The sequence below is a fragment of the Python bivittatus genome, unplaced genomic scaffold (genome assembly GCF_059951505.1).
Source record: "Python bivittatus isolate LINGU-HERP-01145 unplaced genomic scaffold, Pbiv_v1 ctg000440_np1212, whole genome shotgun sequence".
Taxonomy (NCBI): domain Eukaryota; kingdom Metazoa; phylum Chordata; class Lepidosauria; order Squamata; family Pythonidae; genus Python; species Python bivittatus.
In genome coordinates this window covers 3659566-3675061 of record NW_028277063.1, presented here as the reverse complement: position 1 = coordinate 3675061, position 15496 = coordinate 3659566, and the positions used below count along the sequence as shown (strand labels likewise).

The following is a 15496-nucleotide window of genomic DNA, read 5'->3' as shown; positions in this document are numbered from 1 at the left end:
TGGTCACGTTTTCTGTGACAGATGGCATCAGCCTCAGAAGAACCACCAACTTGTCTTTTTTAAGGTGCAGAAATGTGAAACAGAGCTACCACATGAGTAATTTACTGCATTTACCAGCATTCATCCACATAGATGACTACAGCAGAGAAAAAAGTGGGACCAACTCATTCATAAATGTATACATGGAGTCACAGTGGAACTTGCACAGCCTACGCTTATTATAATATACAAAAGCAACCTTTAAATCTAATGGAAGTACAGTTAATTAGCTGAAAATGTATCTGCAGAAGCCACCAGAGTTTTCCAAACAGAACCCTGATTTGGGTAACTTTTTTTCTCACTCTTGCAATGCCCAACCATGTTCCCTATTCTGCTCACAAGAGGTATGGGAAGCATTTCATTTTTAATCTTTTTGAGTACAAAACAACTGTTTCAAGTGCAGAAAACATGATTATGACCTTAAACAGTGCCTTGAGCTCTACAGGGATATTTGGAATAGTTATGTCCTACCCCTGCTATGTCAATACCCAGAAAGAATTGTTTGAACCTCCTTCTATTTCAGATAAAAAACAAAGACCCCTATTACCTGTATGGTAGCTAAATCTTGCATGGCTGTCATGAATACAAGGCAATAGCTGATGTAAGTCTGAAACTGTTGTTTCCCCCTTTTTAATTGTTTTCATGTAATTTATTATTGATCAAAAGAAAATTGACTGACTGTGCCTTGACCTCAGAACTGCTTAAAGTCCTTTCAAAGTCCTCAAAACAGCCTGTTTCACATACAAGATGCTTGTGTGAAGCTCTGTGCTCAAAATGGACACATACATGCGCTGTTGCATTCTTCCTATGACGAATGGACCATCAGCCTTTCAAAACATAGGTAAAACTATATCAACGTGCCATTCTTCAGTTATCTTCACTCTCACCTGCTCAAACTCATCAGTGATGGTCTTAGGTTCTTCGTGCCGCTGAAACCACATCATATACTTCGTATGGAAGCGCCACGATTGCTTCTTCAGTGCCTTTGCTGCCAGGTATTGTGCCTTCGTACCCTTTGAAGTGAAAGAGGAAAAGCAGATCAGGGCTGTGGGATTTACAGTCAAGGGCAGAGATGAACTGATTACCGCACGAGCAAGGTAGTCCTCGTGAATGACCCAGTGTGGACAATAGAAGAGAGGCAGTACGATTCCTCTTAAACGACCAAAGGGGATGGAGGCAGGGGCTGTTTGTTACCTCCAGATAGTAGAAGATGAAGAAAAGAGTCTCTGTGGAGAGGCGCTGGTAGAATTCCACAGTATCGGAGTGTGGAGGAGGCATCTGGTGGTGGTATGGAGGAGTTGGACAGGGATTCCGAGGCAGATATTGCCTGTGGGATGGGATGAGAAGGGAGAACAAGAGCAGAAAAGAGAGAAATAAGCCTACAAGAAAATCTGGGAATTCACAAGTTATCTGCGAATTCTCCCCTGCACACAGACAAGACTCCTAAGAGCAAGGAATAACAATATTCAGCCTCAATCTTTCCTCAACCCTTGGTAACTCTGGGTACTGCAGGGGTCAGGCTCCATTCCCTCCCTCTTCCCACAAAGGCCTGGATTTTCATTCAGGACAGCAGGAATAAGTCTTCCCAAACAGGCCAGCCCACCTGGGTTTTAGGAAGTGGCCAAAGGAAGAAAGAAGAATGCTTTGTGTTGATGAAGAGAAGTGCGGCAAGTTGAGGTAGTTCTCAAACTCTGGGTCATGACACTGGTGGGTGGGGGGACACACTTTTGTGGGACTTGAGCAAGCAAAGATTGCTGCCAGAACTTGCTCCTCCTGTGTCTGGACAAACATTTGTCAAACAGAGCAAGGTTGTGGTTTGACAGAATCCAGCTATATCCAATTAACCCAATATCCAAAGGCCAATCCACGTTTCCTCGCCTCTAGCGCAGTGTTTCTCAACCTTGACAGCTTTCAGAAGCATGGACTTGCTGGCTGGGAATTCTGGGAATTGAAGTCCATGCTTCTGAAAGCTGCCAAGGTTGAAAAACACTGCTCTAGCGTGTTATTTGCAACCTCTCCCTCCACCAGCCACAGATATAAGGCTAGAACAAGGCTTCTGTAGCTATGTTCATAGCCTTCTAGGGACAGCCAGAATATTATAGTCATTACTCTGTGTTGGTTTGTCTACCTGAATGCTCTCTATACACTCATCAGCATTCCTGACTGTATGAATAAGAATGGCAACTGGATCCGTATCAGAAGTATAAATAAAGTCAGGGCAAGGAGGGTCAGAGAGTTGCAGACTCAAGGACTGAATGCTTGAGCAATGACATAATTGAAGGGCCAACCCTGATGGCTTACACACCCAAAACTGGATCACTGTAAGGGTGTGCTGTGGGCTTTCCTTTCCATTTGCTTGTCCAGGCAGAACAGGAACAAATTCTGATAGGGCTCCAGCTCCAGATTCAGAAGCCTCATGGCATGCACATCCAAAGCTGAGTTGCCACCAAAATTAGCTCCTGTGCTGCCTGGACAAATCATTAGTGAAGTCCATATTTTTTTATACACATTGTTATAAAGAGCAAATAGCAGCAGAGAACAGGAAGCAGGAGCGATTTGCTGAAAAACAAATATTTCAGGAACTATGTGAAGCTAGCAAGCTCATCCTTCTGATTAAAAAGGTGGCTTTAAATGTGACAGTTTATTTCCAAACAAAAGGTTTTATTTTATAAAGTTGCGAGGTTCTATCATTGTTTTACCTGATACTTGGATTCAATTTTAGTTATTAAAGATGGTATATTTATTTCTTGCCTCACCCCATCCTCTATGAAATCAAGGGATCACACAAATATGTTTATTATTTTAGGGGGTCATGGCACTGCAAAGTGTAAGAACCCTTGTCTTGGATGCGCACTTGCTAATGCTCTGACCTGCTGCTGCATCTTCCCTTGCCATGGAACTACTGATACTGGGTTTCCCAGCATCCTCTGGGCTCTTCTGGGAGCACATGATCAAGACAACAGACACAATACAGTAGGGACACGCAACCGTTCTTTGTCCAGTGGCCACATTCTACTTTTAAGCTGTGCTGAAGCCAGGTTCCAACAAATCAGTAGGTCAAAATGCATACAGTGGGGCAAAAAAGTATTTAGTCAGCCACCAATTGTGCAAGTTCTCCCACTTAAAAAGATGAGAGAGGCCTGTAATTTTCATCATAGGTATACCTCAACTATGAGAGACAAAATGAGAAAAAAAATCCAGAAAATCTGTCTGATTTTTAAAGAATTTATTTGCAAATCATGGTGGAAAATAAGTATTTGGTCACCTACAAACAAGCAAGATGTCTGGCTCTCACAGACCTGTAACTACTTCTTTAAGAGGCTCCTCTGTCCTCCACTCGTTACCTGTAGTAATGGCACTTGTTTGACCTTGTTATCAGTATAAAAGACATCTGTCCACAACCTCAATCAGTCACACTCCAAACTCCACTATGGCCAAGACCAAAGAGCTGTTGAAGGACACCAGAAACAAAATTGTAGACCTGAACCAGGCTGGGAAGACTGAATCTGCAATAGGCAAGCAGCTTGGTGTGAAGAAATCAACTGTGGGAGCAATCATTAGAAAATGGAAGACATACAAGTCCACTGATAATCTCCCTTGATCTGGGGCTCCACGCAAGATCTCACCCTGTGGGGTCAAAATGATCACAAGAACGGTGAGCAAAAATCCCAGAACCACACGGGGGGACCTAGTGAATGACCTGCAGAGAGCTGGGACCAAAGTAACAAAGGCTACCATCAGTAACACACTACGCCGCCAGGGACTCAAATCCTGCAGTGCCAGACATGTCCCCCTGCTTAAGCCAGTACATGTCTGGGCCTCTCTGAAGTTTGCTAGAGAGCATTTGGATGATCCAGAAGAGGATTGGGAGAATGTCATATGGTCAGATGAAACCAAAGTGGAACGTTTTGGTCTAAACTCAACTCGTGTTTGGAGGAGAGAGAATGCTGAGTTGCATCCAAAGAACACCATATCTACTGTGAAGCATGGGGGTGGAAACATCATGCTTTGGGGCTGTTTTTCTGCAAAGGGACCAGGACGACTAATCCGTGTAAAGGAAAGAATGAATGGGGCCATGTATCGTGAGATTTTGAGTGAACACCTCCTTCCATCAGCAAGGGCACTGAAGATGAAACGTGGCTGGGTCTTTCAGCATGACAATGATCCCAAACACACCGCCCGGGCAACGAAGGAGTGGCTTTGTAAGAAGCATTTCAAGGTCCTGGAGTGGCCTAGCCAGTCTCCAGATCTCAACCCCATGGAAAACCTTTGGAGGGAGTTAAAAGTCTGTGTTGCCCAGCAACAGCCCCAAAACATCACTACTCTAGAGGAGATCTGCATGGAGGAATGGGCCAAAATACCAGCAACAGTGTGTGAAAACCTTGTGAAGACTTACAGAAAACGTTTCACCTCTGTCATTGCCAACAAAGGATATATAACACAGTATTGAGATGAACTTTTAATATTGACCAAATACTTATTTTCCACCATGATTTGGAAATAAAATCTTTAAAAATCAGACGACGTGATTTTCTGGATTTTTTCCCCCATTTTGTCTCTCATAGTTGAGGTATACCTATGATGAAAATTACAGGCCTCTCTCATCTTTTTAAGTGGGAGAACTTGCACAATTGGTGGCTGACTAAATACTTTTTTGCCCCACTGTATTTGATTTAAGCTACTTTTAAATTAAGTTCACTGTTACTCTTCATGTGATCACTCCCAATGTGTTTAAGAACTTCCTTTTGTCCCATCAGAACAGTCATTTTTGGAAGGACTCTGGTAGCCATTCCCAAGGTTTCTCTTGGGGTTTGCGGTTCTGCACTCCTGGATTAACAGCCTTTAACCTGCTTGTTACATTTGATAAAGGAGAATTGAATCTACACTTAAAAAACACTAAGAGGTGGTGTTTCAAATGTTGAACCAATCTGAAAACTACATCAATAATATAAATTTCAGAGAACTACAAAGTCTAGTCCTGCCATTCTGTCCCCCAGCTTCCCCCTTTTCTCAGAGGATACAACATTCTTATTGTTTCTTCAATCCCTTCATGTAGCCACAATTTTTCCCACAATCCCTTACCGGATTCTTTCTGAATCAGAAGGGTGAGGCATGTGGTGCCAGGCGGCCTCTTCCATGGCCTGTTGGTACAGCTGCTCCTTAATGAGAGGCACAGGCCCCAGAGGGCACACCCCAAGAGAAAGGGGGATGTTCACCTCCGATAGCTGGATGGGGGGCTGGTTGGAGGCTGGCTGAGATGTTGTGCTAGTAATTAAGATATCAGCTGAAACAAAAAAAGAGGGACGAACCACTCAGAAAAACCAGTACTGAGGTTACCTTGCCAATTCCTCCTCCTCTCCAAGTTTCTAGATCAGTGTTTTACAAACTTGGCAACTTTAAGATGTGTGGACTTCAGCTCCCAAATTTCCCCAGCCAGCACGCTGGGTTGAAGTTCACACATCTTAAAGTTGCCAAGTTTGTCCTAGATCCAACCAGAAGGATTTCCCTGGCAATCATCTCTTAAGAGCAACCATAGGTTAAAGCATAAATCAGCCTTCTTCAGACAGAAACCTGTAATTCTCAGCGTCTGTGCTGGGAATAATTTAAGGAAATCGCAACCCAACCTAACCCATCTGGAGCACACCAAGGTGGAGAAGGCTGATATGGGGGCAGCAACAGCCTCCCTTTTTCTGAAAACCTCCATTTTTCTCCTCCAAATCCCCTTCTCTTTAATTTCCCTGATCCACAGTTTCACCAAGACTCTTTATTTTGCTGTGCACAGAAAGTCAGATGTGAACCTCTTTGTTTTTAGAATCCAATGGAAAAAACAAACAGCAGCGAGCAAGTCATGGGCCAACCCCTGGTCCAAAGAGATTTATTATTTTGATTGATATCCTGCTTTCCTTCCAAACCAAATGGCTAATGGTTCCTGAATTGCCAACACAATGGATGGCCGGAGGAAGAAACATCTGGGATTTCAGGAACAGGGAAGCAGAGAAGAGTTTACGTCTGAGGCTTTACTGGGACATGTGTGTATGTGTGCGCACGTGCGCACGTGCAGGGGTTAACTTTTGGTCACCAGGGCTATATTTAACTTGTTGGGAGTAGATGGATCCAATTGCAGTGAATGGGGCTTCATCCTACATGTAGGCAGGCCTGGGATTTTCCAAGGGGTGTGTGTGTAATTTGGCACTTTTTAGCTGCATTTACTTCAGGATTTAAATTACAGTTTTGTACGCTTTCTGTTTCAACATACAGGTAGTCCCTAGTTTAAGAACTAATTCCGTTCCCAAGGTCTGTCCTTAAGTCAAATTTATATGTAAGCCAGAACAGTATTACTGTATAATACTGTATAAATAGTATTGTGTAATTAACTCGAACCCCTGTGTATTTAACTCAAATTTTGCTACAATAGCCTCCGTTCTTAACTATGGGTTGTCTGTAAGCTGGGCGTTCTTAACCTGGGGACTACGTGTACTGGGAAATGAAGTCCCTGGATTTCAGCAGTATGGGATCACACACACACACACAAACACGGGCTCAGACCTGCACAACTTCCATCCATCAGGGCCCTCCAGGAACTCTGGTTTCTGATCCAGAATCTAGCTTACGACACCCAGGCTAGCACGGGTCCTGAACCGCAGACATTTTCCACTGGTTTGGCCCTGCCCCTGAACCACAGCTTGAGGGAGATGTCCTCTTCTCACTTACCCCTTTCAGCAAGGTGAAGAGATGGCACGGGGTCTTCTACGCTAGAGCTGATTGCTGCCCTCTCAGCCATGGACTTCAACGTACTTAGAGGTTCGGGTGCCTACAGAGCAAACGAGACACCCACAGGAAGGGAGGCAAAGGAGAAAGGAGGTACAGATATGTGTTTAAGAACTCTGCTTAAAACAAAAAGGAATAAGCAAAGCTTGTGGAAGAACTCAAGGCAGTCATGGTTCCTCTGGTTAGCATATCTTACAGAGCTGCTGAAAGGCTAATGGAACAAATGTTCCTCTGTGTACTAGCCCTGGTGGTTCTTTTTCAAAAAAGTAAAAGCCACGCTGAATCAGAGCAAAGGCCTATGCAATGTCCCCAAGATCAAACCAGAAATTTTCTGAGAAGGTCTCCGACAGACAATCGGAACGAAAGCGCCCTTGTGTTCCCCAGTAATTAATACCCACAGATATACTGTTCCTGGTTCTGGAGGAAATACATCTTGGTATCATGGCCAGCAGCCACTGACACATTTACCTTCTTCTGTACATTTGTCTAATCCAGCGTTTCTCAACCTTGGCAGCTTTAAGATGCGTGGACGTCAACTCCCAGAATTCCCCAGCCAGCCTTGCTGGCTGGGGAATTCTGGGAGTTGACGTCCATGCATCTTAAAGCTGCCAAGGTTGAGAAACACTAATTTAACCTCTTTTAAAGCACTACTACATTTTATGGCAGTCAATTCCACTATGCACTGATTCATTTTTAATTCCTTTTGTCCTGTGTCTCTTACCACTCAGCTTCACTGGAAGGACGTATTTTAGTATTATGGAAAAGAGATAAAAGATTTTTCTCTATCCATTTTTCCTTATGTCTTGTGGAATTTTATACATCCCAACCGCGCCCTCCCCTTACTTGCCTTTTGCCTCTCTGTGGTTTAAAAAAAACAACATGCTATTACATTTCTCCTTGGAAAAGCTGCTCCAACCCCTCTATTTATTTTGGTCATTTCCCTTTTCTAGGATTGAAATATCATTTTCAACCCGATAGCTAGAAATGAACACTGTATTTCTAATCCAATGACACCACAGAATTATTGAGGAGAATTCAGAAATTGGCAGTTGAATACCTAATTTTATTCCTAGCGATGCCCAACATGGAATCTGGCTTTTTCAGAGTTTCACACACAAACATTGGATCGACAGTTTTATCTAGCTGTCTATCGCAAACTCAACCTGTTTCCTAGTCAACCATCACCAGCTCAGTTCCTGCCAACATGTGCATGACTAGGATACTGTTTTCCTCAATATAAAAGGATACATTTGCTATTTTATTGCCCATATCCCCAAGTTTCCCTTGGAACTTTGTGCTGTCAATCACCTAAACAATTGGACGTTTTTTGTTCACCCTAATACCGGTCCATTGATTAACAAGTTAGAAAACTCTGAGTCCAACGTAGGTCTTGGTGTTCCCACAATGCATTTTTCCAGTTCTGAAAATTCTCCCGGTTCAGCCATCCTCCCCATGGGTCACAGCAATGCTTTGGAACAATCTGTTGGGTGAATGTATAGCAGAAGAGAACAGGAGGGCTTCTGACCTTGATCTCAGGCGTGGAGCTGAACTGGGGTGGCCCATTGAGCAACGTCTGGGCAGATTTGCTGTCAGAGAAGCTGGGTGTGGGTGAGGCAGGTGGGTTGGCAGTCAGAGGCACCAGGAGGCTGGATCCAGTGCTGTTGCCAACACTTGATGGCTGAGGAGCTGCACTGGGCTCTTTCCTATCAGAATGAGGCAAGACAAAGATGTTTCTTGGGGTAGCCTGGCCCCCAAGTCTTTTGAGAAAAGGCGTCAGAAGAGCCAGAGCTTAAAGGTCTAGCTGTCAGTTTTTTAAGGAAATACCTACAGCTGCAGATTCCTTCCTTAGCATGGATCCATGGAGGAACCAAACTGAACAACCACAACTTAAACATAATCCCTCTCTTTTTATAAAGCAAGATATCATTTCTTTTCCCGAAGTTATTCATGTTCCAGGCTGCACGCATGCTACAATTTCACATGAGGGTAGAAAACTCCTGCATTTCTGAGGGATAACTGGCACGTTTGCCCAATCATGCCTTTGCAACAATCTGGCACAAACTGACTCTGAGGCTATTCAGTCAGTTTACCATAGATTTTCTTTAGTTATACTAGCTTACAAAACTTAAACCAAGAATGAATGATTCCCAAACTGTAGGCTGACATTGTTAAAAAGCAGATGGCTTTTGAAAACCTGTCTAGAATGGGAATTCTGGAGTGGGTGAGTGTTGGGACTCTACAGGTAGTATTTTCAGAGGTGACAGAAGAAAGAAGCAAAATATTCAAAACTGTTTCTCAGTTCCTAAAAGGCTAATACAAGAGAAAATTACCTTGGACTGTCTAGAACTTAACACAATTTAAAGCTGAACCTAAACATGGAAAAATAAGTGGTAGTGTTGGTGACTGGAGTTACTGGGTCCAGCTGTCAGACGTACAGGGAAAACAGTTACATTGACAGGAAGGGAGAGGAGAGAACCAAAGGGAGGGTACAGAAAAGCCCAGGAAGAAGATACTCACGTGGAAGCACTGGGTGGGTGTGATGTTGTCTGGTTAGGCAACGACTGGTTGCCGCTGCTTAGTGTCGAATCTGAGCTGTTGTCGGCTACTACGGAGCTGTAACCTGACGGGAGACAGAAAGGCTAAAGTCTCTCTATCACAGAGCTCTGGATCCCTCCCCTTTATTTCTTGCTTATCCCATGCCAGCTTTTTCCACAACTGGCTGCCAAGCCTGACAGGACTTACGGGAGCTGAATCCCACACATCTGGAGGATCCCAGGTTGCAGAAGACTGTTCTAAGCTATAACAACAGCCCACATACTAAGGTCACTGTGTAAGTAATAGCAGTGATATATAACCAAAAGCTCAGCCATGTGTCTTAATAGCGACAAGGAGCTTCTCTAAAGACCAGGCTCTGCAGCATGACTGCAGGTTCTGCACCCCAGGAAGCTTGGAAAACCTGAAGCAACCGCCACCCTTGTGCCCCGGGGCCCATCTGCAGCACAGACTCACTGGTTGCACCATTCTGCTTGCTGGCGTTCTGCTGGGTGCTAGGAGGCCGGGGCTGCGAGGCGTTGGTGCTGGGGGGTGGGGGCGCCACAGCCTGTGCGTAAGGGGTTGGGGTAGTAGGTGCGTGCCCTGCCGGAGGGTTAGCTTTGCTGCTTGCATTCCCGCTGCCAGCAACGGCCCCGTTGCTGTTGGAGCCAGGCCCGTTCCCCAGGGAGGACGATGTGCCAGAGCTGCTGCCCATCGGGTAGCTGGGAGGGATGGTGGGAGGTGGCTGGTGGTGGTTGTTGTGGAGGCCTTTTGAACCGTTCTTTGCTGGGGACTAAGCAGAACAGAGGATGGAACAGAGGAAGATTTATTTTTATATGTTCACACCACGAAATCCCACCTCTCTGATCAAATGGGGCCATTTATATCTCAAAAGCAAACACAAATGGAAGAGATAAAAACAAATCAATTGCTGATAGTCCTTCCTTACCAACTGCTTATTCAGCAACCATTTGAAGTTATGACAGTGCTGAACACGTAGATTAATGACTGGTCCTTGAACTAGTGGTCATCACAGCGTCCCTGTAGTCACATGATCATGATTTGGGCGCTTGGCAACCAGCATGCATTTATGACAGACACAGCTTCCTGCAGTCACAAGATCGCCATTTGCGACCTTCAAAACGGGCTTCTGACAAGCAAAGTCAGTGGGGAAACCAGCAGGAAGTTGCAAGTCATGGTCACGTGATGTCATGCTTAATGACCATGGGGATTCGCTTAACAACTGCAGCCAGAACTGCCGTCAATAAGTTGGGTGCAGTCACGTTTCACTTTACAACCACATTCCTCAGAAATGTCCATTTTCTGACTCCCTTGGCCTTTCCCACAAACAGCCAACTGAAGCATTTCAGTCTTATTGTGGTACAGCCCTCCTACAGGGCCGCACATCCTTGGAATTCGCACATGGAATTGCTCACATGAAATGCATTCCCACATTAATATCACCTTGCTCATAAAAGTGGTTGCAAGTAGGCCCGAGGGAGAAACGGTGCCTGAACATGCAATGTTTCTGCATGCAAAGAGATCTGATGTGGATGTTGTCCTCAAAGCAATTTCCCTGCGCTAATTCAGGAAACGGCTCAGTCATTAAAACCAGATCATATGGTATCAGAAACAATCCACTGCAGTTAGCTTCCTCCAAAAAAGAGCCCAAGAGTCCTGACACCCTTTCCCCGGATGGTTTCTAGCCTCTCCCAGAAAGCCTTTATAAGATGAATCCAGAGCTGCAAACTCACTTGGCTGACTTCACTGTCTGTTGACCGTCCCCGTTTCTTATCATCCTCAGAGTTCTCCTAAAATGCAAAAAATGTTGAGTACTGCAGCACAAAGCACCATCTAACCAACTTTGTCTGATCTAAGAAGGTAAGCAAATTCAGCCCTGGTTCATATTTGGAGGGAGACTGCCTGGGAATTTGAGGTGACTGGGTAGACTGGTAAAGCAGAACAGCAACCCAGAAGGTGGCAATGGCAAAGCGCACCTCTAATGCTGCCATGTGAACTGGGTGGATGCAGCCAGCAGGCCCTGAGTGCAGCTCAAGGACATCTTTTTACCTTAAGCATCGCTACAGGAAAAGCTGTGAGTAAATACGGCAGTTGGGCTCATGAAGTTCACATTAGTACATGCTTGTATGCTTAATTCCCACCAACCCAAGGATGCTCCCTCACCCCCTTAATGAAAGAGCCTCCTTACTGTTGTGCAGTTTGCAGGGCTGGGTGGGATTGGGGAGCTGGACGTGGTGGACGTGGGCGTACTGCTGGACTGGTTGAACATCTCATCTTCCATGTGGCTGTGGCTGGGCGGGGAAGTGGCTACCAGTGCCTGTGCTAGAAGACCAAGAACAAGAGAAGCTTGAGAGAGAGTTTTGTGCAATCAGGCAGATACACTCTGGCTAGTTAAGGCAGGCTCAGAAAACTTACCTTAATATCCCTGAACTCTAGATGCCCAAGAATCCTGTTGGCTTTTGTAAAAAATATAACAAAGAATCTTGTCGCACCTTAAAGATTAACCAATTTCTTATGCAAAGTCTTTCACGGATCACACTTACTCTTATACACAAGAGTGAAAGGGAAGCTAATAGCAGGAATCTTGGTTGCTTAAAGGAAATCCCACCATTTCTTGGAGAAAAAACAAATTAATTCTGACATATAAATCAAAAACCATTACAGCCACTTGTTTGGCAACTACCTCAGTTAGCGACCATTTGCAAATACGATGGCAATAAATGGTAATAAAAAAATTGTTTTCCCACTCCTGTGCCTGAAAACAAAAGCCTTCAATGTGAAACTGATTAAGGTCTGGTCAGTTTCAGGTTCTAATCAACTAATTAAGGTCACAGTTGAGCTTGTTAACTTGCAGTTAGCACTTTTTAAGGAAGCAGAGGGCTGGGGACAAAAGCAGCTCTGGAAGAGATCTCTTGTTTAAGCAATCTCTCCACCCTGCCAGGAGGCAAAAAAAGGAAAAAGAAAAAAAATGGGTCAGGCACAGGACACTGTACTAGAGAACTTTATTTGAATGAGACAGCATCTCTCTCTCTCTGTCACATGTTCACTTAGTGACCATTTTGCTTAATGACCAAGTTGCTGGAATGAAACGTGGTTGCTAAATGAGAAGAGGGTGTATAGTCATTATTTCTGGCATATTGCTTGGGCAGGGGGAAGGCTCTGAGATAAGCAAAGAGAAGCAAAATCTCCAGCTGAATGACTGTAGTTCAAGAAGTAAAAGAGAACCATCTGCCAGTAAGATTGAGAGAAATACAGTGGGCTTTAAAGGCGGATTCTGCCCTTGCACTGACAAGGTCCTGAGTTTTATGGGGAGGGATCATTTTATTGCAATCCATTCAATTGTAATGGATTTCTCCCAGCAGAAGTTGCCCACCCAGAGATGATACTTACGAATGTCTTCTAAGTCGAGGTCATCATAGAGGAACTCATTCTCCTCAAAATCGGGGTCCTGCGAGGAATCTACGTAATACTCCACATCATCCTTGATTTTGCGGATAGAGTCCACGTTGATAGAGTCGTTGTCCAGCATACGCAGGATTGTCTCCAGCATCCGGATGTGGTACCGATGCTTCTCAATGTGCCGCTTCAGACCCTCGATCCGATCTTGCTTCTGTTTCCGTGGGAAGGACAGGTATCACGCTAAGCCATAATGCGGCTTGTTGGGTTTTGACTTAGTGAATTGCCCAGACTCAGTCTTTGGGCGTGGATGTGCAAATGTGCACATTTTATAATGCAACCTTTCCCAACCATGGCCCTCCAAATATGTTGGTGCTGCAACTCCCGGAAGAGGAATCCTATCCCAACACAGTTGGAAAACACAACGTTGAAAAAGGCTCTACTAACATTGACTGCTCAAGCTTTTGAGAAAAGCAGGCAGTGTGTGCCCTTGAAATAACTGTCAACTCTGGGTGTTGAAACGCTGATTAAGCCCAACTCAGACGTGAAACTTATGCTACTTCTTGCAATACAAAGTGATTCCAATTCACCACTCAGTTAACTTGTCTCTGAGATTGGATTGATTCCAAGGAGACCCAGTTTCTAATCCACCCTCAGCCATGGGCCAGTCACATTCTCTCAGGCCAAGCTACCTCACAGGGTAGTTATTGTTGTGGGGAAAAATAGGAGAAGGGAGCACTTTGTACACTGCTTGAGCACCTGAATGAAAGGCAGGATTGGATTAAATTAATAAAGGAGGACAAATCTTCAGATGTCCAGATTTTCACCATTGAAACTTCTTACTGCATAAAGCCACAGGACTACCCCACTCATGAACTCCAATGCACTGTATGCACAAGCTTCTAAAAAGAAATTTCATCAACTCACATCCTTGTCTCCTTTCTTCTTGCGTGTCTGGACCGAAAGTGACTCCACTTCGCTCTCAAACTGATCCACCTGCATGTTCAAGGTGTCTATTGTATTCTGGGAGCAAGGGAGGAGAGAGGAAGCAGACAGACAGATCGTTATCCAGTCAGACACCGGGACAGGAAAACATACTTACAAGCCTATCTAGCTAAGCAGGAAGAAGGAACTAACTATGGTAGTAATAAGAACTAATGGAATATACATATGACCTTGTGTCAATGAAGTACATCACTGCAGATCACCCAATGGGAAAAAACAATTAATCCCCCAAATTCTACAGCCTGGGATTTCCTACAGAAATCTCAATCACAGAAATTCAGGGAGCTGTTGTTTGAAAGATCAAGAGCACAAGAGGCTATGTCCTGTGTGTCAGCCAGAAGTTCTACTTTCTTCAGAACTGCAATTGTGCTAACTTCCTGCCTTCCATCTATTTTTCTAAAAATCTTTTATCAATACCGTTTACTGGGTAATCTAATACACTCTAAACAGTTTACAGCAGCCATTTGTACAATACAAGGACTCTTGTGGCATCTTAAAAAGACCAGCAGATTTATTTTAAGAATAACATTTCCTGGGCCACAGTCCATATATCTGATGAAAGGTTATCCCGAATTGCAGAGGCGGTTTCCCAACAAGGCTTCTGCAGGGCAACTGTTCTGCTTTGAATACTAGTGACAGATCTTTTATTTCTAGTCTATTGTTTTCTACCATTTCTGCTTATATATTTTTTTTTAAAGAGAAAAAGAAAAATACTGAGATCAGAAGGAAATCAAATGAAGAAAGCACAGATGGTGACAATTAGATATTACTAAAAGCAGCCAGTTCCCCAAGCAGTTGCTTGTGATGGTATTCTTATCAAACTATGTGCATTAATTAGCTTGCCAATGTCAGGATCTGAGAGCTATAAACCACCATTTGGCCAACTTGGCCCTTCCCAACCAGTATGCTCCCATTATCTGTAGCCAGAAGGGCCCAATATTAACTGGAGATGTTCGGAGGCTGGATAATATAATTGTCATTATCAGTTCTTGTTGCATATTCATTCCTTCTGACTCTACTTTTATTTCTTCTGCTCCATTAACTTTGGCTGTAAACTGTCTGGAGTCATGATTGAGTTGGGTGATAATAGAAATGAGTAAACAAATAACTCTGCATGTATGTGCACAAGAGCTGCACCCAGCTGCAACTCAAAGTTGTATTTCCTGCATTTGATGAAGGATTTACACAAACTCGTGTGTGCTTGCTAAGTCTTTAACTGGCACGGCCATTTGGCTGCAACACAGTAAAATGCCCAACACAATGGTAAACCCCACTGGTCACCACCTCCACAGCCAAACGCTTCAACTTTCCCAGTTTCCAAGCCTGAACAGAAACCAGCCCTTGTAAACTCTAATAAATGCATCTTAGCTGTTGGAAAACCAGACCTGATAGATTGTAACTCAAATCACCACAACATCATTATCATTCCTATTCCAAGCAATTTCTTTCTTACAAAAGAATCAGTGGGACAAGAGATGGAGATGCGCATCTTCTGTGAACAAACTGCCATGTTCCAACAGCATGGAACCCCAAACTTATTCCCTGAACTACATGCATTTGCTCACTGACAACTGATATGAAGTGAGGTGAAGAAACTGCCTCTGGACTCACAGCAGAAAACAGATCTAGGTGGCCAACTTTAACCTCTGTTTTGCATTCAATGAGTTCAGAGCTGTGGTCATATCCTTCTCATCACACAGCTTGGCTCTTTCTATTTTGCCAAGGATCATCATCA

General features: G+C 44.1%; 1 protein-coding gene across 1 annotated transcript in view; it reads right to left on the bottom strand.

Moving 5' to 3' along the window:
- Nucleotides 1-15496, bottom strand: part of CNOT3 (CCR4-NOT transcription complex subunit 3) — a 32963-nt gene that overhangs the window by 1613 nt on the left and 15854 nt on the right. The window contains exons 8-18 of the mRNA XM_007438808.4: nucleotides 13684-13779; nucleotides 12751-12970; nucleotides 11549-11682; nucleotides 11094-11150; nucleotides 9817-10132; nucleotides 9325-9427; nucleotides 8333-8510; nucleotides 6751-6850; nucleotides 5122-5323; nucleotides 1234-1366; nucleotides 927-1052 (exon numbers count right to left, since the gene is read on the bottom strand). Coding sequence (XP_007438870.1) covers nucleotides 927-1052; nucleotides 1234-1366; nucleotides 5122-5323; nucleotides 6751-6850; nucleotides 8333-8510; nucleotides 9325-9427; nucleotides 9817-10132; nucleotides 11094-11150; nucleotides 11549-11682; nucleotides 12751-12970; nucleotides 13684-13779 — 1665 coding nt within the window. The remainder of the gene's footprint in view (nucleotides 1-926; nucleotides 1053-1233; nucleotides 1367-5121; nucleotides 5324-6750; nucleotides 6851-8332; nucleotides 8511-9324; nucleotides 9428-9816; nucleotides 10133-11093; nucleotides 11151-11548; nucleotides 11683-12750; nucleotides 12971-13683; nucleotides 13780-15496) is intronic.